We start from the raw sequence: 24,688 nt of genomic DNA on the forward strand, positions 1-24,688 counted from the left end.
GGTTGAGTTATGGGTTATAATCCAGACCAATCGAAGTTTAGAAGGAATTACACTTTCATAGGCTAAAGTGACACTCATCGATCATATGTTATGAAATGGCCCAAAGACATTGGTATATGTTAAATTTAGTTAATGAGCCATGAATTAACAAGGCCATGTTGTTGGATTAATAAAATTGGGTCATGTCATAAACCAACTTGTTGGACTCAAGTTTCATATCGAGTTCGAAATTGATATATACTCCTTACATGATTTATGGCTAGAGTGACGTGACACGAAGCACCATCGTCTTCAAATCGACTCTATTGGCACCTTAATTATGATTATAAGTATGATGAAAAATATAAAGACGGAGAAAATAAGAAGGGTGGAACTACAGATACACAGACTAAAAATAAGCCCAATCCAATGAACATGATAATGGTGGCAGTGACAATAAGTTAAGCCCAATGAAACAAAAATAGATTATTGATATATCTGGACCTATAGTTGTATTGGAAATAATTGGCATTAGACAGCCTTTACTCGTAAATGATTTTGATATATTTGAGCATATAGAAATCAAATCAATGACATGTTGGTCTATAATTTATAAGTAGCAAAACAATTTTGTTTATGCCAGAGGACCCAACATAATTGCACATCTGTAATAGAATTACTAAAAAATCCGAGTGATGTTCCTGACGATAAGTAGCACTTTACTAGCATGACAACTTTTTATAAAAAAACTCAAATCAATTTCTCTTTTTTAAAACAGATTAAATAACAGCATTTCCCGGCGTCCTATATGATAGATGGATGACAGATGGCTAACAAGTTCTTTTTTATTAACAAGAAAATTCGCAGTCGCTATTCTTTGGGTGTGTATAAGGTACAACCTATAAACCACACAGGATAGAGAAATCCCACTAGGCAACTCATGTGGACTAGCTTGAATGAGAAAATATGCAGAGTTTCAAACCTGAGACCCCCATTTGAGAGATCACCTGCTCAACCAACTTGATCACCTTTCAGATATAGCTAACAAGTTATTGTATACATCACCATAATTTGATAATTTTGAGTATCGTCTACTCATATATGTGTATGTCTCTTATTTTTTTTAAAAAAAACTGGTGGGATAATTATAAGATATAGTAACAAATGTTGGTCAAAATATGTAGATGGCCAAACACTGCCAATATTACATTACATATTTTCACCAGCATTTAGGAAAACATAAACAACAATCAACCAAGTTTGTTCAACTTCCTTTTCCCAAAATCCAAACTAAATATTTCTACACTTAATTCTCTCATCTCCATAACCTTGTTTAATTTTCTGCTTCACCAATTCTCTTAACTCCAAAAAAAAAAATGGCTTCTCCATGTACAACTTACCATCCAAGTCCTGGTAGCCCTGAAAATGACTCAATGATACTTTTCTCAACTTCAACTTCATGTTCACCAACCAAAGAATCCACAATAACTCACTCTAATTCTTCTTCCTTCAATTCTTCATCACCACCACCACGACAATCGTCTCCAGATAAAACTTATGAACTAAGAATTCGAAATCTTTCATATACTATTTCCCCAAATGGCTCAATATTTTCTTCATTATTAATGAAGAAGAGTACTAAGCCAAAAACCACCATACTCAAATCAGTTTCTTTTGTGGCTGGATGTTCGGAGATTCTAGCGATTGTTGGACCAAGTGGAACGGGCAAGTCAACGTTGTTACGTGTGATATCAGGCAGGGTGAGTGACAAAGAGTTTGATCCAAAGAGTGTTTATCTCAATGATCATGCAATTACTACCCCTGTACAATTGAGGAACATATGTGGTTATGTAGCTCAAGAGGACAATTTACTTCCTTTGTTAACAGTGAAGGAAACTTTAATGTTTAGCGCGAAGTTTAGGCTAAGAGGGATGAGTTCAAAGGAGCGCGAAGAAAGAGTTGAAAGCTTGATGCAAGAACTTGGCCTTGATCATGTAGCTAACAACTTCGTTGGAGACGAAGAGAACAGAGGAATTTCAGGTGGCGAAAGAAAAAGGGTGTCGATTGGAGTTGACATGATACATGATCCACCAATATTACTGTTAGATGAGCCAACTTCAGGACTAGACAGCAGTTCAGCACTTCAAGTTATTGAATTGCTTTCGTCTATGGCGAAAACAAAACAAAGAACTATAGTTTTATCTATCCATCAGCCTAGTTATAGAATTCTTCAGTACATTTCTAATCTTTTGATCCTTTCTCATGGATCAGTTGTTCACTATGGTTCTCTTCAATCGCTTGAGGAAAATATAAGTAGGATGGGATATGAAATACCTATTCAGCTCAACCCTCTTGAATTTGCCATGGAAATTATATCCGTATTGGAAAATCAAGAACCACATTTTAAGTATCAGTCATGTTCCTATTTGAGATGGGAAGAGGCCATAATTCAAGGCACCGCGAATAAAGAAGTAATCGATCAGGGAAAAATTGGTGCTGTTTCGAATAAACACTGCTCAAGTTTATTCGAAATAGCAGTGTTATGTTCAAGATTCTGGAAGATTATTTACAGGACAAAGCAACTGTTCTTGGCGAGAACGATGCAAGCTCTTGTGGGAGGATTTGGACTTGGAAGTGTGTATATAAAAATGAGGAATGATGAAGGTGCAGTTGCAGAAAGATTAGGCCTTTTTGCATTTAGCCTTAGTTTTCTTCTTTCATCCACTGTTGAAGCTTTACCAATTTATCTTCAAGAAAGGCGCGTGATCATGAAGGAAGCGTCTAGAGGAGCTTATAAAATCTCTTCTTACATGATCGCAAACACTATAATCTTTCTCCCATTTCTCTTTGCAGTGGCCATTCTTTTCGCTGTCCCAGTGTACTGGATCGTAGGGCTGAACCCCTCGATTACAGCTTTCGTGTTCTTCACTTTCGTGGTTTGGGTGATAGTGTTGATGGCAAGCTCATTGGTTCTGTTTCTGAGTGCAATTTCCCCTGATTTCATTTCAGGGAATTCACTGATTTGCACTGTTCTTGGGGCTTTTTTTCTATTCTCAGGCTACTTCATTCCAAAAGAATGCATACCAAAATATTGGCTTTTCATGTACTATGTTTCATTATATAGGTACCCATTGGACGCTATGTTGACAAATGAATACTGGAGTTTGAGACACAAATGTTTTACTTGGAATGATGAAAATCAGTCAGAATGTTTGCTTACAGGAAATGATGTATTGAAGAATAGGGGACTTGACAAGGATACCAGGTGGATGAATGTTGGAATTATGCTTGCTTTCTTTGTGTTTTATAGGGTGATTTGTTGGCTTGTTCTTGCAAGAAAAGCGTCAAAGACAACAATTTGAAGAACACAACATTGTTGAAGATATATCGAGTATCTCATGTTTATAATACGTACAATAGATCTATGTTGCTCATACTATTCAAAAAGGCCACCGCGTGTATGTCGGTTTTGAAGAGTCCGAGAAGCATAGCAATAGATTAGTTTATTGGAGTGGAATTGGAGAAATCTTTTTTTTATGTGTGATTCTTTTGTAGTTCACTTGTGTTAATCTAGTTATCATGTAATATTAGCCTAAAATCTCTATATGGACCTTATTTTTGTTTTGCACTCCTTTTGTTTTTGTTCTAATATATATCTGTTCTATCATTTTGAGACGTTCCAAAATGTTTGATACCATTCTATTTTCATATTTACGAGAATTTAAATTATTTACACAATCATATAAAATAGAACGGATGAATCATAATGTCATTTTTTTCTAGATCTTACATGACGGATAAACAACTACAAATGGGTTGGACAAAGCAGCCCAATCCATACATAATTGGGCCTAACCTACCTATTTCTCACCAGGAGAAATGGCCCAATAAACAACTTTCGGACCCCAATTAATTATGACTGCTTCAAGGAAAAAATACAGAAATCCCACATTTTAGTTTACTTATTACCATTATTCCCTATAAGTTTTACAAATCTCCAAAATCCCTCATTTTTGCGCATCAGATTAGTGAATCAGCGCTTATATTATTGATCTCGCGCATCAGATTAATGTATCAACGCTTATATTATTGTATCTCGTGCATCAGATTAATGTATCAGCGCTTATATTATTGTATCTCGCGCATGTATCAACGCTTATATTATTGTATCTCGCGCATCAAATTAATGTATCAGCGCTTATATTATTGTATCCGTTTGAGAGATTTCTATAATTATAAACTTTCAAGGCATAGATTGTAATTTTGCCTTAAAAGTATGTGATTTCTGTAATTTGCCCTTAATAATAATCATTTAGTCGCTTTCCATGCAAATATAAAATTTGAACAAAAATACCTAGCCAAAAACCAAGGTAAAGAGCAGGCTGCTTACAACATTGCAGTTAGCTAAATTCCAAATAATACCTAGATTCTCCATTTGGCTAGATGAAAGATGTGTCAACTAAATATGGACACATAAAATGGACGGAGGAATTAGAAACTAATCAGAACATGTGAGAAGATGAAAACTTAATTATTCGATGTATTTAAAAATGATGGTGAAAACAGAGAATTAAGGAGTTGCCTGCACTATTTGTTGTCTAACCTTTTATAGACATACTTATCGTAATTGCACTGCTCAATAAATTTTAAATATAACATTAAAAATTGTATAACTCCCATATTAATATTATAGAAATCAATTGATTAAATAAATAAATACTTTTACATCTTTACTCGACTTATTTCATCTTTCGTAAAAAGGTATTAATATTCTCTAAAACAAGCTCTATCAACTAATTATTATTAGTATGCAACAAAATATTTGTTGTCATAGCCCAATTTTGTTAGGCATGTTGACACATGGAGAATCTATCGATTAAGCAATATTCATAATATAATAATTGTATCTAAATTAAGAGTACAAATATATCCCATGAATTAGAGAATCTATTTTATATAGTTAGTGTAAAAATACTTATCACTATTTGACCCCATTCAATATATTCATAAGGTAATAGTACATGAAAATGGAATTAGATCATTTTTATAATCAAAATATAAATTACATTAAATTTATGCTACAATCATATTAATAACGTGTCCAATACCTCTATCTTAAATATTGAATTTAAATTTTATAACTTATTGAAGCTGATGATATAACCTTGTGTATATAAGCTAAACAATTTTATATATCAAATCATGATTTGCTTTATATGTAAAAGGGCACACATACAAGCCAAAGGTCTAATCGTTTTTGGTTAATAGTACACATACTACAATAATTGTTTCATGGCTTAGAGAAAAAATGATGGGATCCCTTATTTGAAATAAGACGTATTGGAGGAGGTATGTTGAAAATAAAATTACGATATTCGTATCATTAATCTGAGGTTTCATTGAGAGTGAAAAATTATGAATATAAGACACTTTATTTTCTTAGTGAGTCTGTTCGACGTGTTTTCAAACTAATTAAGTTGGCTAACGAGTCTACTTATTCTCATTCAATAATTGTAGGTCGTTGTCGATCAATTATTCATAAATCAAATCACCTTTTCAACATGAGATATTGTACGCTAATGTCGTGGGGCAAACAAAGCTTAACAATATTTGTTTATGTTCAATAGGTAGTTGGGAGAATATGTACTTATTTCATTTTGCACGTTACCCTTTATTATTAATGTCAAATGTTTACAAATAAATATGATTTAAATTGTCTAACCAATACATTAATTCATTTTCCAAGTTTTTGGATGATAAGACTGTTGGGATATATATTATTAAAATCATATGCTTAGATATAGTATTTATTATAAAATAATTATTAATTCAGTTTCAATAAAAGATTTATAGATTATATATTCGTTTATGGTGTCTTGCTTACTTATATAGTAAATGTTTTAGAGGGTGTTTAAATTGACTTAAAAATTGATCAATTCTATTTTTTTTTAAGTTAGTTTTTGACTTCTCAAAGTGTTTGATAAATATAAAAACAATTTAAAATAAATCATAAATGACTTAAAATAAGTTCGGAAGTGTTTGACAAGTTTAAAAATAACTTAAAATAAGTTTAAAATGACTTAAAATAGGCTAAAAACCAAAAGTAGGTCTCCCCCTACTTTTTATTTTTTGATTTAAAAGTTATTTAAATTTGACTTTTTATATTTGACTTAAAAGCTACTTTTTAAGTCAATCCAAGCAGGCTCTTAGAGTATAAAGTTTTAGCTTATATGTAGAGGATTATATCCTCGGTTCTTATAAGTATAAAGTTTTTTGTTAACAATCTAAGATGAAAATTGAACATGTCATCGGTATGATTGTAACACAAGATTTTATATAATTTATCTTGATTATGCAGGGAACGTTATAGTTCCAACAATCTTGTGCTAGCGCATTTTGCATGTATTGAACGGGACCGAGTAGAGATAGTTGCTTTAGAATGACTAACAAAAGCGATCTAAACTATTAAATGTACTTATATTCTTAATCCTGATATAATATTATGATATGTATATATTAATTATCATTTTGATTTATTAAAATGTGGGATTCTGAGATGAGTCAATATGCTTAGCTTGATAGATTAGATGATCATAATAATATATATTGGTGAAATAATAAGTTAGTTAATGAAATTCATGTCTTGATGTAGAGATAGATAATATGTCATTTGAGAAGCTTATAAGCTTTCATCGTATCAAACATTGCAAGTGGATTTTTGAATCCAAAACATAAAATAAGTTAAGGAGTGTTATAAAAGAAATTAATCATTGAATTAAATTCTTGAGATGATTTAATTTATTGATTTGTATATGTAACCTTAACATGGGAATTACATAAGTGTTTAATGGGAAATTTTGAAATATAATTGGAGGAGTGCAATTACGTATTTACAATTTTTTATGGTAATTAAGAATAATTCAAATTAATTATTTGAAATTATTTCCATAATAAGTTCCATTAATTAATTTTGTGTCCATGTAGTGCCCACATTTAACATAAACTCAGAATTCTATTTCTAGGGAAAAAGGAAAAAAATAGCGTGTATTTTCAAATAACGTGTTTTTTCGCTTATTCTTTTCGTACTGGGAAGAAATTTCAATAAATAGGGGTGTTGGGCTATGACCCATGTTCCAACCAAGGCCATGGCCTAATCCTATTTGGAATTATTTTTTCCAATTCTTTTGGGAAAAGGATTGAAGTTGTAGTTCTATTTGGAGTTGGTTTTGACTTTATAAGGAAAAACACAACTCTATAAATATGATGATTTTGAGAGAATTATTCAATTGCTCATTGGTATTGTCTTTGAAAGACACTAGAACATAAGAGGTTTTCTGATAGAATTTTCAACGAGAAAGAAGAAAGAAGAAAATCATTTTTTTTGCTGCGGTCTTTTTTTCCAATCAACAACCTTCAGATCTTGGTGTTTGATTTGAACGGTGGAGATCAAATTCAGAGGTTAGTAGTATCCTGTTTCAGGTCCCGAACAACAGCTGAATTTGAGTGATTTTTTTTTCTATTTATCTTTTGTTGGTGTAGCTATTGTTTGCTCTCTTTCGACAATTGTTGAGTAGCCATTAGGAGAATATTAATAATACTCATATTGTTATAGTGAAGCAATTCGGATCTTGACGATGCCATGGATATTACCTTCGATTTGAAGAATTTTTTCACGTTAAATTTGGTGTTCTTTATTTTTAGGTTTCTATTTTTATTTTTTGTCACAACAAGAGGTTCTTTTAATCTAGAAAGAGAATAAGTTTTCTATTCAATACTTGTCCACCCAAGTATTAAGAGAGTTCAGATATGAACTTGGGATCATCGCAGAAGATCATAGAACCATTGACTAACTTGTGTATGGAATTGTTGTCTAACTCGCGGATTTGTTTGATGGTCTGTCTAACTTGTGGATTCGCTTAGAGATATCTACTCACGCTTCAAAAGGTAATTTTTGAATTAAATTTCAAAAAAATTATGTGTTCTAGGATGATTGTATGTGTTCTAGCATAAACGTAATAGTTATCTATTATTCTATGTAAGCAGTATAATTCTGATATGCCATTGTGCATATAGTTTTCCAACAAAGACAGGTTGACTTAGAGAATATCTTATATATTGCCCAAATGTTTTTATTTATATTTATTTTATTTTTATATTGATAATAAAAGAAAAGTCCACCCATCTATATATATATAATAAAGGAGAAACATATGCAAGGTGATGTGGCACCTCTCTATAGCCTCCATTTGTATTTATCTTTTTTCTCCCTTTTTTGACATTTTTTCTTATTTAAATTAATTATTATATTATTAAAGTAAATTACTTAATTTATTACAAATAAATATATAATTGATGGAGGAACATTTACCATAAAAACTCTTCACATTCTTTTTTAATTTGTTTGCCTCACTTCTAACCATAAAATGAAAATATTATTTTATATCTTAAGTATTTTTCTTTTTATTAGTTAATTTATTCATTAGAATTTATTATCCATGTCTTATACACCTCTTTAATTTTTACTTTTAATAATATTCATAACTCCCATAGTTTTTATGTCCATAACCTCCAAACTTAAATTTGTAAGTTTATAATGTCTTATGGTATTCCTTTATTTTTGCCTATAAATTCATATTTAATTAGATTATCCTTTCTCTTCTTCTTCATATTGGTTTGTGAATGAATTAACAAGTAACAAAAAAGAAGCCCATGATCAAGGTAAGAAATATTTCATTTCATTCTCAAGTATTTATTTTTTCATTTCCTCTATTTTGCCTATATAAATTCATATTTAGTTTCATTCACATTCAATATTATCATTTCTCTTCTTCGTCATATTTTATTTTTTTGTAAATTAACTAATATGTAACAAAAAAGAAGTACATGAAGGTATGATATATTTCATTCTCAAGTCTTTCTTTTTATTTTTATTTACTTGGACATGCTTTCTTAATATTTTATTTATGTAAGTATTATCATTCACTAACCAAGTATGATAAAAAAAAAACTTAATAATAATGAATGTTAGTATGCAATTGTTCTTTCTAATAGTCATTTTTGGGATATAATATAATTTGATTATAATATTTGTTAGACAAGAGATGAATATTATTTAGTATTGTTAGTACTATTGAAAAAATAATATATAGATATATTACATATGGTTTAAATTTCTTCTTTCTTTTAATATAATAATTTTTTAATTGGTATATGATATTTTAGTTATTCATATAACTTTTTTTATTCAATTGATACCATATGGTGAAGAATTTGACATATGGAGCAAAATATGATGACAGATCTACTTACAAAGGAAGATGATAGAAGAGAGGAAAAAAACATAATTAGAGATTATTTTTGCTAATTTTTTTTTATTACTTTGATTCGTATTAGTTACTTAGCTACTTTTGCTAAAAAGAATTAAAATTATGTTTGTATAAATAATTTGTTACATGTATTGTCAATGCTTATCATTTGGTCCTTTAGTATTCTACTTTTTTTTATGAAGCACAATTAATATAATTATCCCATTTCAACAACAATTTTTTTTTTTATGATGAATAGGAGTTTCATTTTTATTATACTTGCAAAAAGTAATTGATAAAATATTAATTTCATGATGCCATTTTTTTCGTATGTAACAATCTATTTTCGTCGCTATTCTTTTTCGTTTGAAATGTATTTATAATATTTATGCAGTCACCGATTATTATATTTTTTGTTCATTTTTTTGTATTTTCATCCTTTATTTTTATTTATTTATTTTACAAAATAAAATCAATGCATAATTATTAATGCATTTAATGTCTAATAAAATTGTACATTTAAATTATTTATAACTCATGTCTCTTCATCTTACTTGCAACTTCTAATCTTAAATATTATTAATAACTTTTGTATGTTTCATTTTTCATAATTCTTATAAATATTTAATTAGTGTTTAAAAAATTATAATAAACAAATGTAATAATAAAGACACAAAAAAAATCAATTTATTTTTTACAAAATTAGAATTTGTATAGAAAATTAGTACTCCTACAAAAGATAGAGGAAATTAAAACATACAAAATATTTTCAACATAATACAATATATTGTTATTTCAAAATATTACCTCTTATTCCATTTACTTCACCACGATGAATATTTTGTTCTACTATGTACATATGAATAGTTTGCACTTAAAAAGATGCAAAGAGAAATTCTATTTTATATGTTTAAAAAAGGATGAAAAAATGCATCATATCGCAGATGAAGAGAAATAGCAATATTATCTTATATATCCGATACAAATATAAATATAAATTTTACATATTGTTATCTTATAAATATTTTATATAGCCGCACGAAGCGCAGACACTTTCACTAGTACAAGATAAGGTGGAACCAAAAGAAAGTAAGAGTAAGAATATTAATAAGAAGTAATCTATTTACTCAAAAAATGGAGTTTTACTTGAACCATGTTACTCTTGGTAAATCGGAATTAATATGAAGTTTCTTGGTTTAGTAATATATATACTGTCTTAATTACGATTATCTTGAATAATTGTATTTTTGCATATGCTATATCTTAATTAATTTTTTTTTTTTGCCAAATAGTTAGTGAATAGCTTCACTCTAATTTAAGTATGTGCTTTATGACAAACGAAAACATATAAAAAAATAATTTTAACATAATTTAATCATTTTAGATCGATATCGATCATGTGATTTAACTTTTCTCTATTAGCATTTAGATATACACTATATTTGTAACAACTAAAAAATTAATCAACATCATACTTTCTCAGTATCTGATTTTGATATAAGTAGAAGATAAGCACAACCGCATTAATGAAAAACAAAAGATAAGTAAACAAGAAACTAATGAATTAGTAATCTTTTGGGTTTACCTTTTATCATTTTTGTTAGTACTAATTTTCATTCCTATGTTATATCAGCGAAAAAAAAAATTTAAAAATCTCAAATATCTTAATAATTCACCCCTAAATAAAATTAACTATGATATTTCGTCGTTTAATTATAAATTTTATTCGTCGCTTATTTCTGTTTTTTAATAACTAATTACATTTACGCCTATTATATTTTCTGTAGTCTTTTAAATAACCTGCTAAAATACCACTTACCAAAAAATGTAAAAATTAAGTTTTAATGCTTGGGACTCGAGTTAATTTCCCTTAGCTAAAGAATAAGATACCAAAATAATCTCACCCACAAATTATGGAACTACCAATTCTAGAAGACTAGAACTTAGCCAAACGGCGTCGTGGCTTTTTCCCTGCCTTAGGTAAGGATTATCCCTGTAATTTTTCACCCCTAACTTCTAATCTCTCGTTCCATTTTATGTGACATATTTTACCTTTTAATTTATATCAAAAATATATATTTTATTATAATTTGAAATAATTTAATTTTAAAATAAACAATGTCACGTAAAAAGAGATAGTGTATTAATTTTTCGTTTTATAATACTCAAGAGATAGAGTGTATGCGGAAATTTGGGTTGAATTGAGGGGCAATTACGGAACAAAAAATAGTATATATATAGGCATTGAGTGCAAAACGTTTGGTTTCTCAGTCGAAAAAAGATCCGAGCGAAGCAGAGCAGAAGTTTCCGTTATCCGTTTCTCTTTCCCTCACCATTGGTTTTCTCTCTCCATATCTAAATCACCCAATTGCTTTCTCTCTCTAAATTCTTGAGATATTCATCTCATCAATTTTAGGGTTTTTGATCCAATTTCACTCATCAACAATGGTTTCCGATTCAATCCCCAAAGTTTCGATCCCTATTGCTTCCTCTAACCCCAAAGATTTTGCCAAGAAAAAAAGGGTAAATTTTGTCGCATATTAGTTTGTGTTTTCAATTGCTTTTTTTTATACTGTATTGGTAGTTTTCTTTACGATTGAGTTGTATTTCTGAGATTTGTTCTACGAATTCAGGCTAATCGGTCGGCGAAGTTGAAGCAGTCCAAGCTTGATGCTCGACGCGAGCAGTACCTTTCACAAGGTAGCATAAGATTTCCTTCTTCTTCTTTTTTATCAGTTTCTCAATGGTTTTGCATGTATATGTAATCTGCCTTTTCGTGAAATTTCTTCCCCTTTTCAATTTTGTTCTTGCTTTAATTGCATGATTGCGTCTCTGAGTATATGTGATTATTAAATTGAATTTCTTATGTCTATATTTCTTAAATCTTGGCGATTGGGGTTTTGTATAGTGAAGAACAAAGGTTTGAAGGAGGAACCAAACACTGGAGGAACTCATGGTTCAGCGAAGAATGTTGCGAATGAGAGGGAACGATTGATTGAGAAGTTGCAGATAAAGCCAATAGGTGAAGAGGACAATGAAGGGTCCTTAAACCACTACAGTGATTTTGATTCACCTACAAGCCACACCAGTAGTGTTTTGGGAGGAAATGATTCAGGGACTAATTTCACAGGAAGCAGTAGAGGCAGTAGTAGCAGCAGTAGCAGTGGTGGATGTTGTTCAGGGAGTGTGAGCGAGGAAGATGAAGAAGCAGAGGATGATTGCTTGGATGATTGGGAGGCTGTTGCCGATGCTCTGGCTGCCACTGATAAAAAACAGGAGCAGCAAAATCCCAGCTTGGATTCACATTTTGAGAGGAATGAGAATATGGCACATATGAGTTCTAGGCAAGAGGTTTCTGAAAGGCAGGGTTCAGGGATTGATAGATCAAAGCAGGAGTGTAATGACAGAGGATTGACACCTAGACCTCCTCTCAGTTGCCAGGCATGGAGACCCGATGATACATTCCGTCCGTCGGGTCTGCCAAATTTGTCGAAGCAGCATAGTTTCCCAATGAATTCTGAGCGGCATTGTAGGAGGGACTCTGTATGGGGATGTAAAACTTTAGCCACACCCACATTGTGTCCTATATGCTGTGAAGATTTGGATTATACAGACACGAGTTTTCTCCCTTGTTCGTGCGGATTCAGGCTTTGCCTCTTTTGTCACAAGAAGATTCTCGAGGAAGATGGGCGTTGTCCAGGGTGCAGGAAACAGTATAACCAGGAGGCAGTTGAGCGAGAGGCAACCATTGATGGAGGCAGACTGACGATTCGATTGGCTCGTTCCTGTAGCATGATATCAAGGTCCTAGGAAGATTCTGTTTCCATGGATGTGTATGTTGGGTCCTTTTCTGTCTCTGCATGACATTGTGAGTGTTTTAATTCTTAGCAGACTGTGAGTCAAGATAACCAACCCATAGCTATAGATGTTGGTATAGAATGTGATTTTGGAAGCTCAGGGGAATGTTCTGGTTTCTTTATGATCTTTTGCATTATAGATGTGGTGCTTGTGCTGATGTAGAACACTCATTATGTGAATAAATAAGGTGGTATTGAAGTTAAATATATTGTGCTTGTAATTCTATCACCCTTCTATTTGATTATTATTAATATGTGTAAATAATGAAGTAGCAATTTGAAATTACCAAGGTTATTAAGAAATGCTTAAACTTTTGGCAGATAAAGAATGAGAAAGTATTCTGCTACTAGTATTCCAAATCTTCCCTTTCCTTGTGCTCTAGTATAAATGCTTGAACTTTTGAGAATAACAAATATATATAATCGTTTACCATCAATTAAATAACAAAAGTGGATAGATATATTTACCATTTCATAAGGAATCATTCTTAGCAAAAATCCGATGTGTTGCATTTATAAATAATTAAGAAAAGCATAGTAAATAAATTGGGAGAAATACTGAGAGAGGTTATAGGCTTCTTTGCATGGTTATTTGTCATGGCAACTATTTATAAAAACGCCAATCTTGAACTAGGGATTGTTGGGAGAAAAGTATTTTCAGTTTTTGTTCTTTTCTTTTCGTTTTTGCTCTCTTTATTTCGGAACTTGCTTTCTCTAAAGCAGTTGAAACCCTTAGTTTCAGACTTTTATGTCATGTCCTTAGTCTTTTACTAAGCACACGTGCGTCACTTGATAATTTGCTCATGTTCTTGCTAATCAGCCTAAGAATCTAGGAATCGCTAAGAGAATAGAAGAAACTATGCCAAATCAGCCTAAATTCTAGGAATCGCTAAGAGAATAGAAGAAAGAACACAAGAAGATTGTTAGGAAGAATTGTTTAGAGAATTTTGATTGATTTTTGCTTGATGATTTTACAAATGGATGCCCCTCTATGTATACTACTAACTTGGGAGCTAATATGTAAATAATAATTATTAAACAAGTCCTTACATATATACAAATAACTCCCCTTTCTGGCTTTCTAGAATCTACACAACTAGAATATTCCAAGGACCTTCCATGTAAATCCATGGGATTCTTAAGTCTTTCAAGGGATTTCTCCACATATCTCTAGAACCTTCCCCTAAGAACTAACCTTCTTCCCGTGTAAGCCCTCCGCATGGGCAACTTTGTGTCATGTGGCACTTACAACTTATGTGGCATGATGACGTGACTGGTCATCACATTTAACTGTATACCTCTCTTCTTTTATTCCTTTATCAAATATTTTTAGTACTTCCTGAATATTGTTAACATTTGTATTTATTTTTTTGATGAAATTAAGATTTGTAATTGTATCCCAGTATGGTACCCATTTCAATGGAGAGGAAATGATTTTTTTTTTTTTTTTTTTTTTTTTTTTTTTTTTTTTTTTTTTTTTTTTTTTTTTATATCTTAAGAGTGTTGGTGATACATTGTACAGGTAAGGAGAATGTTGTTGGGATTTACTGAAATATTGCAAATCCTTCTCTTTAGATTTATTTGAGCAACATAGTTAATTTTTTGGGTCAATGGAGCAGTCCTGGATGGATGTGAAACTTTCTGGAGTCAACAGCGATAATTAGGCTTTCAAATGTGTATCTGTAGATTTCTGACTTAGGCCGTCTGTATCTCTATATTGCTGCTCATTTTTATTTGTCTATGAACTTTGAATCAGGTCTAAAAGCCCTTTAATGTAATTAACCACATAACAAGCTGCCTGTCTTATATCTCTTATTATTTTGCTTCCAAAAATTGCCTATGATGCTAGTATGAAGCTATTAGTAATCATCAGAGTGGCGTTCAACATTATCTAATGAGATGTTTGAAATGCTTGGCATCTATACATGTGCCAAAAAAACTAAAACCACCTTTCCCACTGCTATAAAGGAACAGGAGAGCGTTTTGAAGCAGCAGAAAACTCCTAGTACAAATTAGAGGAATGTTGTGTGTATTTTGGAGCTATATATTGTATTAGAAATTCTTTTCACCCCTCCTATCCAGTGAATATGAATAAATGATGAGAAACAAACTGGCATTTGCTAACTACAAGGCTCTTGAGCAGGTCTGTTGCCTTTAGTAGTCTTCTTTTCACCTAATTTATAGTGACATCCAAATTTATCCTTGGCATATTTTGGGGCTTTTCGTTTAGTAACTATAGGTTGATAATCTTTTGTCTGTATCGTGTTAGTTTAGGTTCTCTTGGGAAATCCTAGACTTCTTTTGTGCTTTTGGGAGAAATCTTGTAAGTTGAGGTTCATTAAGTGGAGTGGTCTTACTTATTCATAGATCATTTTAAATGTGTTCAGTTCTAATGTTGCTAACCTCTTCCTCATCTGGTGTCCATTTTGGCTGTCTGACGGTTCTATAATGATATTGCACATTCAATTTTTACAAGGGTTGTGGGCTTCCAGAGCATTATGTTTCTTTCCCATCTGCTTCTAAACATAGCCATTACAAGTCAAGTAGAGGGGCTCTAATGATTGTTTCAATGGGTGCTGTTCTCGCCATAAGATCATGTAAGGAGTGGGTAAAGCTAAATGACACCTTCTGATGACGTATTTTTGGTCAAATTTGGCTTTCTTGTTATCTGAGATTGTAGGAAAGAAGATTCAAAGTAATAAAGCCAATCTTGTCAAGTCAACCTTTTTATATATTAACAAAGATTCATTTGACATCTTCGTCTGGAAAACGAAGATTCATTTAATAAGTCAAGCCTATAGCTAAACTTTATTTAGTTTCCTTGGATAGACATAGGATGAAAAGATTAATGCTACTTCAAACATCTTTCCAAGGATTTCAAAATGCTTAATGCGGCTGGATTTCATTGAACTTTCTTGATCTGCACCAATTTGTATTTTCTGAGTCGCAATCTAATTTATTTGACTTCGTGCTCATTGGTTGCTTGTGAGGAATATTTTGAGTGTGTAGTTATTTTGTCCATTGGCAGCACGTCCTTAAGGCTGGAGTCATTCTCAAAGGTAGTCGGAGGTATGAGTTATAACTAAAGTTGCATCAAATATTCTGTCTTGTAAACTGGAGGATCCTCTTTCTGGTATTAACAGTGTATTTCTCTCCTAGAAGGCAGTCTAACCTCCCGTCCAACTTTTTGTTTATCCATGTCTTAGATGAAAAATTATCAAAGAAATATATGTTTGATCTTATCCTCATTTAGGACTACTTTTTTCCAAATTTTTTTTTTACTCGTTCACGAGAGGAAAATGGAGATGTAACAACTACTACCTATTTAGCTTAGAATGGTGTTTTTTTACAAGGAGAACGACAGGAAGCTTATCAATAATGGATCTCATCAATCAATCAACTGCATCTTAATACCAAAATAATTGGGTCGGTTATATGAATTACTCATATCCATTCCTCTGTTGGGCTTATTTCATTTCATACTAAAATAATGTGTCTCTCAAGACGAACTAGAGGTATTAAATCTTGAGCTTCTCTACTCTTATACTTATCATGGCAAGTCTCCACCAGCACCAGATTTGATGTAAGTATGACAACATCACAACTAGTCTTATTTCAACTAATTGATTTTGCTTATATATTTTTTTTTGATAAAAGTAACAGTTAGTCTATATTTATCCACAGGTATACTACCTCAAAAGTGTAGTTCCCCTCCAAAAGTGTTGTAGTTACATAGGCTCCTATACCTACCAAGTTACAGCCAGTCTATAGTTGTGCTGATTACTTCTGAGCTATCTAAGACTACTTGTTTACACCAAAAATAATACAGAGCTAAACAGTTAGGCTTAAATCTTTGTATGTTGCTCTGCTTTCCTTCATGACATCCCCTAGCATTTTCAAACCACATAATCTCAAGTTCTAGCAAATGCAAGGACATGTATAATGAATTCAAAACTTCTGTCATTGTGTTATAATAATACTAAGGCAAAGGTATACAGGTAATCAAAGATAGAGTAGCATACTCTTTTTTCAATTCTTCCACCTTTGCACGAGACTGAGCATCATACTCAAGCAGGATGCATTGATCTGATAATTTTCTCTTTGAACCTGAGATAGAAGACGATTCAACATGGCCATTGGATGTATCCCTGTATGCAGAAGTTATTGCTGCCAGGCTTTCACTATTCTCCCCATTATTTCTATGCAGACTTCCCCTCGAGGTATCCGTTGCAACACTTTGGATTTTGCCATTTCCATTTGCTAAAGATGATGATCTAGTCACCTCTTTGTGGTATGAATCCTTTCCTGCAGCCTTTCCATTACTTCCACCATAATCTTTAAGGGGACCATCTGCTACAGGGCTGGTTGCTACAATTGGAAGTTTTTCATTTCCATTTCCATTTGTTAAGGCATGTGATCTTGTCATTTGGCCATTACCACAACTTTTGCTAACACCATTCCTGTCTGGTAATGATGTAATCTCTTTCTCTGTAAGAACTGATGCTCTCACATCACCAGTTCTATTGCCAGACTCTTTTGAATGAAAAACCATTTTGATATTACCAGAGGTAGGTCTCTTGAAGGAAGATCTTTCAAATATGCCCAACTCTCTCACTGGGCTCGAATGCACTTTACTGACCTTAGACGTCATTACATTTTCTTTCTCGGAGGGGTGGCCTAAAACTTGCTTTTCGTTTTCTGCTTTTGCTAAGTCACTGGTCAAGATTTTGGATTTAGCCAAGCCATTGGAGTGATTGGATTTTGACCCATTAATTGATAAACATGTCTTGGTGGGTGGTGACCTCTGTTTGGTACGAGAGAAGAAAAGGATGTACACCTTCTCCGACAACACTTCTTGCAAGATTTTAGGAGAAACGTGAGAATCATTACAGCAGTACCAACGACCCACAGCATCCTGTTAAACAGCCAACCAAAATCAAAACACTAACAATTGGGTAACATAAAACCTTTGTTGCTCGGACTCTTCAAAAATGCCAACAGGTGCGTGTCGGATTCACCAAAAGTAGTGTATTTTTGAAGAATCCGAGACGGGTGCAGCATCAAAAGTGAAGAGTCCGCGCAACTAAGCATAAAACTATGATTGCCTGTATCATCTAACTACTATCATCTTTTACAATACCAAGTAAGGAATAAAGAATGAAGAAAAAGTTGAGACTCTTGAAGGTCTGGCTAGACAGACAGTTCTTCCCCAGTAATGCTGTTGACACCACCTTTCTGCCATATTTTGCTTATATATGGCATTTGCTTTCTTTGTGTTCTGCTGTTAGTTAAGTTTGCATAGTTTTATTACTTATAAGAGATTGGAGATACCTTGAGACTTCCCTTTGAGTAAGTTTTGTTCTACCTCATTTCCATTTATTACATTCATTTCTAATGTGTGTGGAGGTTTACAAGGGCTCAGTCAAACCATGTTACCCTCTGCCATTTGTCGGACGTGATCATTCATCTTAACATTCACATTTTTACCTATAGTTATTTACTCCCATAGTTGGTCTCACAACTGTTCAGCCTGTCATTTATCTCATATTGTATTTTCTTATTGCTTAGCATCTTTTTAACACTTCCATTTTAGCCATGCTATTTTTATTCAATGTGTTACATCTTTATTTATCATTACATTTTATGCAAAATTGGGTCTAGATGTCTGAATACATCTCATAGGTCTAAAGATTCTTTAAGTGTAACAGACCCAAGTAATTGCCAAATCTAGCCCCAAAAGAATAAATTTCCAGTTGATTGCTTAATATATGCCTTTAGACTTGCTATAACAAGCTTCTTGTGTTTTTCATCCTCCATAAACCATTTTCTCTCCATCTATGAAATTTTTTAAAGTTTTTTAACTTCTTTTTTTTTTTGTGCAAGTGATATTGGTTTGGGAGAACTTTAAATGGAACAACATGGTCCGTGAGGATTTATATAGCCGAACTCAACTTGATTGGAATTGAGGCACAGTAGTTGTTTTTTATGAACAACTTTCTGCCAGATATAAGTCGTTCTAGTTTACCTTTTCTGGACATGCTATCAGAAGCTTTTTATATTTTTTCTTTTGGAAAAAATAATCACTCTATAAATCAGTTTCTCTGTGTCATTCTTGATCTGGTAACTTGCAGTGGAGATTCATTCTGAACATTGTAGAAGTTATTGTGATTAAAAAGATCATCCATGTATCTGCCCTAAAGGAAAACTGTATTTCTTTTTTGAATCTGTACTCTTTTCCTCTATGTCCGTATCCATCTCTGGTTGCGTTATAAGTCTGTTAACTGCCTCACCATGTGGATATTCCTTGAGAACTGTCTACTTATTCTGCCCATGCAGACTTGTGGAGCTATACTTGTAAACAATGATTGATATTTTATGGATTACGAATTTACGATTGCTACTTCTATCCTTCTGCCAGGATAACTGTCATCTGTACCTACATTTTTCAACTGGAACAAAGATTTAAGAGAGTGCAGTACATAGTATTCAAGGTCTAACAGTACAAATCAGATTCATTTTCTTTGAAAAATCTTGTGTTAATAGAGTAGTGGATGGACTAAAAGCATTCTTTCTGCCATTTCTAGAGATCCAAAAGTCGGCTGGACTATTTATGTCCCCAACCCCCAAACTTTGTTAGCTAGACTGCTTTTTGTTGTTAACCTAATGGACTGTAATTTCTTGATAACTGGCAGGTGAGTTTATTTTAGATGCGTCTTCTCATCACATGCTGTGTTGTTGTTCTGCTTATATCTTTCTCTCAATTTCAGAGAAGAAAAACAGACAAGAGAGAGGTTGAATGGTTGCATATGCAGAGCCCCCTTACTCCATCCGTTTCAATTTATTGTATTTGTCTTTTTTTTAGGCCGTTTTAAAAAAGAATGCCTCTTTCCTGTTTTGGTAACTCTTTTATTTTGAACTTTCCCTTTGAGGCCGTGACATGTTGAAAACCACAAGATTATAGGATATTTAGGTACATTCTACACTTACTTTAGTTTAAGATTACAAGATTTAAAATCTTCATTTCTTAAACTTCATGTCAAGTCAAAACCAGGCAAACAAATTGAAACGGAAGGAGTATATACTAGCATCTGTATGTATTTTATGGTGAGTGTTTTTGTTGACATCTATATCTTTGTTGGCATTCTGGTTTTTTGGTTGATTTCATATTTTTGTTTTCCTGTTCTGTATCTGAAGTATATACATAGTATTGGCAAAGCGCCATAACTTATTACTAGCGTCATTACCATCAAGATGTTAGTCTCATGAGACTTTAAACAATTAATAATCATTTCTGGGTGTCATTCCCATGATATTTTGACCATGTCTAATCATTTCGGAATATTAGGGGTCTCAACGAAGGCAAGTGCAGAATTCCAATAAAATATTGATATAATAAACAAAAAGTGACATGTAAATTGAAATGGGTGGAAGTATGTTTTCCCTTTAAAATGGCATTTATTTTGAAAATTAGGTTAAACTCCTTTTTTGTAATTTTAGTAAAAGAAATTGAAAAAAGGAATGTTTGGTTGAAGAAAATCATTGCAAAAAACACTTTTAAACAAGCTGGGATTGGTCGTCAGCCACCAGCTTCGAGTGTGCTGGACGATATGTAGGATATGCTTACTTTGATGTTTTTGTCTCGTATTCCTATTTTTAAGTTTTATTTGTTTTTTCTAGATTTTGCTGGAGAACCGGTTGTGCCTGGGATGGGTTAGTTAACAAGTAATTGAAGGATCTGCAGTATGCCTTCAGTTTGAGTATCCATGGGGACCTTTAAGAAACATTCATTCTTCATACGACTTCTGGGGTGTGTTTGGTATGGAGGAAAATGTATTCTGGAAAATAAGTGGGTTATTTACCTTCATTAGGGAAGTTATTTTTGAGAAATTATTTGACCAACCGAACATGGGAAAATTGGAAAAACTTCTCTAGATAATGTTTTCCTTCATACCGAACACACCCTTGATGAAGTCTGAAATTCTAGTCTTCTTCAGTGTCCCTGAAGCTCTAGAGTCACTCCTCAAGTTGAGAAGAATCATTGTAGAGAACATTGCTCTTTACCTGATCCTAGTGCCTGAACAACAAAGTGCCTCTACCTGCCTGAAGTAAGATTGTTTATTCTCTTTCTGGGAAGGAGCAGGTAGACCGGTATATTAATGTGATATTCCAAATATGAATAAATGGCAAGTTTAGTAGTAATAGTTTTTGACAATCTACTCTTCTAAAAGTGAAGTAATATGAGTAATGAAGTTCCATCAGAAATCATTCTCAGATTCACTACTTACTATTTCTGGTGTAAAGTATGTTCTCAAGTTATGGAACCTCACAGGAGTTATTGGTCTTGGTGATCGGGGTGGTGGTGATGACTCTACAGTTGCTGCACTCTTCTTCTGTACTTTCTTTGTGATATCAACACACACCTTGTCAACCATGTCGAGAAAGTCTTTCACAAATGCAAACAACTGAAGTGACTGTGTGCCTTTTTCCTTCGAAGTTCCTGCTTGGTAATACTCTGTCGTTCTCTTGACAAGTTCCATGACTCTTGTTTGTTCTTCTCTGATCACCTTGAGTTCCTCTTCACATTCCTCTAGAAAACCTTTAGTCTCTTTTACAAATTGATCCTTTTCAGCAATTCCACAACACGTTATGAGCTGCTGAACGTCATTTACCCGTGTTGTAAGAGTGGAACATGTATTGATGAAACTATCGTAGTCTATGGTAGCTGCTTTCTTTACATTAGAGAATTCGGAACTTAATCCTTGCAATACTGGTAAACCTAGTGTTAGGTGCTCAGTATCTTTCTCTACTTTTTCCGTTTTTCTATCGGAATCATCCTTGTGACCTTTATTGATAAGGCAACGTTTACCTTCAGAACAGATGACTTGTTCGACTACAAAATGAAGCAGAGTAGTCTTTCCATCATTGCTTTTCACATATGATAGTTTTTGTAAAGCACTAAGGTTGAATCCCTGAGCATTTCCTCTAGCCGTTCCTGCATTCATCCGATTGCCAGCCTTAAGAATCGCTTCCAGAAGTCTTATGAAAATTCTACTTGTTCTCAATTCCTTACAACCCAGCTCAATTGTTTGCAGATTCTCCTTGAGGTTAAGAATTTCTGGATCATAGTTTGATCTGAAAAGCATCGCGTTGAAACGTTTAAATGCAGAAGGAACAGCTTTCAGCATTTGGTAGAGGAAAGACTCCGCGTCAGCAAGTTTTCTTGTGTTACCATCAAATTGAAGGATTTTTGACGTTTCTTCTTCAGTTGGGCGAATCTTGGTTAGTTTTTCTAGAGTGTCAACACTGAGTCCTTGGCCCTCCGTCAGGGCATCAAGAATTTCTTTGCGAGAGACTGAAAGAGACTTTAGCACAATTGCTGTGTTCTGTGACTTCCTAGGATCGAGGATAAACATTTGAGTTGGTCGAGCCAACTTAGAAGTGCCTGAGCTTGTTGTCGCCCTATTTCCTTCAGGGGTTCTATTGGAAGTGACATTGTATCCAAAAAGAACTTCCATCAGGTCATCTTCAAATCTGAAATGTGCATACAAATGCAGTTTATTAGTTGGACTCAAAATAGGCGCTAACTGCACTACAGGGACACAATTTTACATGCCAAGGTGCACTTACCGGAAAGATCCATTGTTGATTTCATCCCAGACCATAGAATGATCAGCATTAGCAACGACTTTATCCCAGTGCAGTGGCCTCAATTTGACTTGAGTTTCACCGTTTTCGTTTGACTTCTCTTCGTTTTGAGCTTCTGCTTTATCTTTCCTGCTCCCTTTCCCTCTTGGTGCAATAGGTGGTTTTATCAATGAACTTAAACCACCACCCTTTGGTGGGGGTGGTGGAGACGATTTTATCTTTCCTGCATTAGGTGGTGTTGGTGCTTTGGCAATCCTCTTCATTGGAAGGGGAGGCGGAGGAGGTGGTGGTGCTGGTGGAGGTATTGGTAGCTGAGGCGGAGGAGGTGGTGGAGCTGGTGGAGGTATAGGTGGCTGAGGCGGATTTTGACTCGAGACAAGTGCTAGTTGAGACGGTGTTTCTGGCTGAGGCGGAATGATTTCCTTTTGTTGAAACTGTAATGAGGTTGATGGCTGTTTTGAAGATCTGCTTGCTGCAAAGAGTGAGTTAGTTGTTTGTTGTGATGCAGTAACTGCCTCTTTATTCTCATAGCTACCTACATTGCTACAATTTTGCAGTAAAGGCATTTCTTGAATGTGATCACTTGAAACTGGTTGCTCTTGTCCGCTATCAATCCTCTTCTCTTCCTCCTCATCCTCATCCTCATCCTCATCCATATGATTCACCCAAATCTTAGAAAAACAACTTCCTAGTTGGCTACCTTCGAATCTTCTCAAATATATAACATCAAGCCCGTTTTCATCAACTATCAACCCTTTTAAAGCCCCAGTTTGCTGGAATTCTTGATGAGGCATTTCTCTACGAAAACTTGAACTCAACTTGTTTTTCTTCCATCGACGAATTACATAATATCTATAGAAGAAATAAAATAGTATGCCAGCAACTACCAAAGTAGATACAACTGCAGCTATAACAGCCTTCAGAACTACCTGATTCTGAGAAGAATTTGTTGGAGGTGGCCCTGGTGTATTCATTACAGCCAAAAAGTGAGTAGATAAAACTAATCAGTGAAAGAACTGGTATACATAAGATCAATCAAGCTGCTGTTGACAGAGGAAAGAAGTAGAAAAGAACTGTTGGAATGAATTCTTGGTTGGACCATTTTCTGATCAAAGTGAAGGAAAGAGTTTCTTCTTGTTTATATTTTACAATGACATATTCATTTTGTTATCATCTTTGGCTGCTTGACAGTTTCAAAGTAGGTTGTTGCTGTTAGTTGGCTGTCTTTAAACCTTGCAAGTCCTTTGGTAGAAATGACATTATTGTTTTTTGTCTAGCTGCAGAGGTGTTAAATGGGAGATCAAAATGGGCTAAACTAACAAATGGACGAATAATTGACTTGCCCAAAGGTTACTAGGGCTGCTGAAATGAGATGGGTCAAAATGGGCGAGTAATTGACTCATCCAAAGCTGAAATGGGTTGAGTTATATATCAACCCAACTTTTATATGAATTGAATTTGTTATAAATGAGCGAGTCATTAACCCTCCAACGCCAAATTCAGGCGGATTGAACAAGTCTAAAAATCAAGAAAGCTAGCCTTGGGGGTTTAGTGGAACTGTGTAAGTTTTGGCAACTTTGAAATTTTTGTATTTTGTGTGTTGTAGTCAGACGGTGGTTGGTATAAGAAAAGTTTTACCTAGTCATATACTCTTCTATTGTAAAAGAGGACATCTGTGTCAATGTGATATTACATTTTCAACAAACAAATAGAAGATGATGATGTTATTCCCTTTTTATAAGGAAAATGTCGTTTTCTTCTTTATTTTATCCAATTAGTTGTCATCATTGTATAATTTTGACATTAATCGGATTTCAAATTGAGATATATTTCGAGAGGGAAAACCAACTTAAAGGTAATTAATTGTCAGCGGGCAAGTGACAACAATGTTTCGACCCCTCT

General features: G+C 33.4%; 4 protein-coding genes across 4 annotated transcripts; 2 read left to right on the plus strand and 2 right to left on the minus strand.

Annotated features, from left to right (window-relative positions):
* The first annotated feature begins 1,240 nt into the window (after positions 1-1,240).
* Positions 1,241-3,622, plus strand: LOC102604373 (ABC transporter G family member 23). The gene has a single exon (XM_006344930.2). The coding sequence runs from the start codon at positions 1,356-1,358 to the stop codon at positions 3,339-3,341; it is 1,986 nt and encodes a 661-aa protein (XP_006344992.1). The 5' UTR covers positions 1,241-1,355; the 3' UTR covers positions 3,342-3,622.
* Positions 3,623-11,556: 7,934 nt separating this feature from the next.
* On the plus strand, positions 11,557-13,364 carry LOC102604702 (uncharacterized). The gene is made up of 3 exons (XM_006344931.2): positions 11,557-11,807; positions 11,918-11,984; positions 12,193-13,364. Exons 1-3 carry the CDS (start codon positions 11,730-11,732, stop codon positions 13,092-13,094), a joined length of 1,047 nt encoding a protein of 348 aa, XP_006344993.1. The 5' UTR covers positions 11,557-11,729; the 3' UTR covers positions 13,095-13,364.
* Positions 13,365-14,677: 1,313 nt separating this feature from the next.
* Positions 14,678-18,059, minus strand: LOC102579938 (ubiquitin carboxyl-terminal hydrolase 25-like; the record flags this gene model as incomplete). The annotated part of the gene is made up of 1 exon (XM_015307661.1): positions 14,678-18,059. A coding segment is annotated over one exon (939 nt), but the record flags the coding sequence as incomplete, so codon positions are not given.
* Positions 18,060-20,868: 2,809 nt separating this feature from the next.
* On the minus strand, positions 20,869-24,471 carry LOC102580270 (formin-like protein 8). Its single transcript, XM_006345118.2, has 2 exons — positions 22,769-24,471; positions 20,869-22,672 (listed from the first exon to the last, which is right to left on the minus strand). The coding sequence occupies exons 1-2, from the start codon at positions 23,758-23,760 to the stop codon at positions 21,397-21,399; spliced, it is 2,268 nt and encodes a 755-aa protein (XP_006345180.1). The 5' UTR covers positions 23,761-24,471; the 3' UTR covers positions 20,869-21,396.
* Between the last annotated feature and the right edge of the window lie 217 nt (positions 24,472-24,688).

Source organism: Solanum tuberosum, unplaced genomic scaffold, assembly GCF_000226075.1.
Source record: "Solanum tuberosum cultivar DM 1-3 516 R44 unplaced genomic scaffold, SolTub_3.0 scf00062, whole genome shotgun sequence".
NCBI classification, from domain to species: Eukaryota; Viridiplantae; Streptophyta; class Magnoliopsida; order Solanales; family Solanaceae; genus Solanum; species Solanum tuberosum.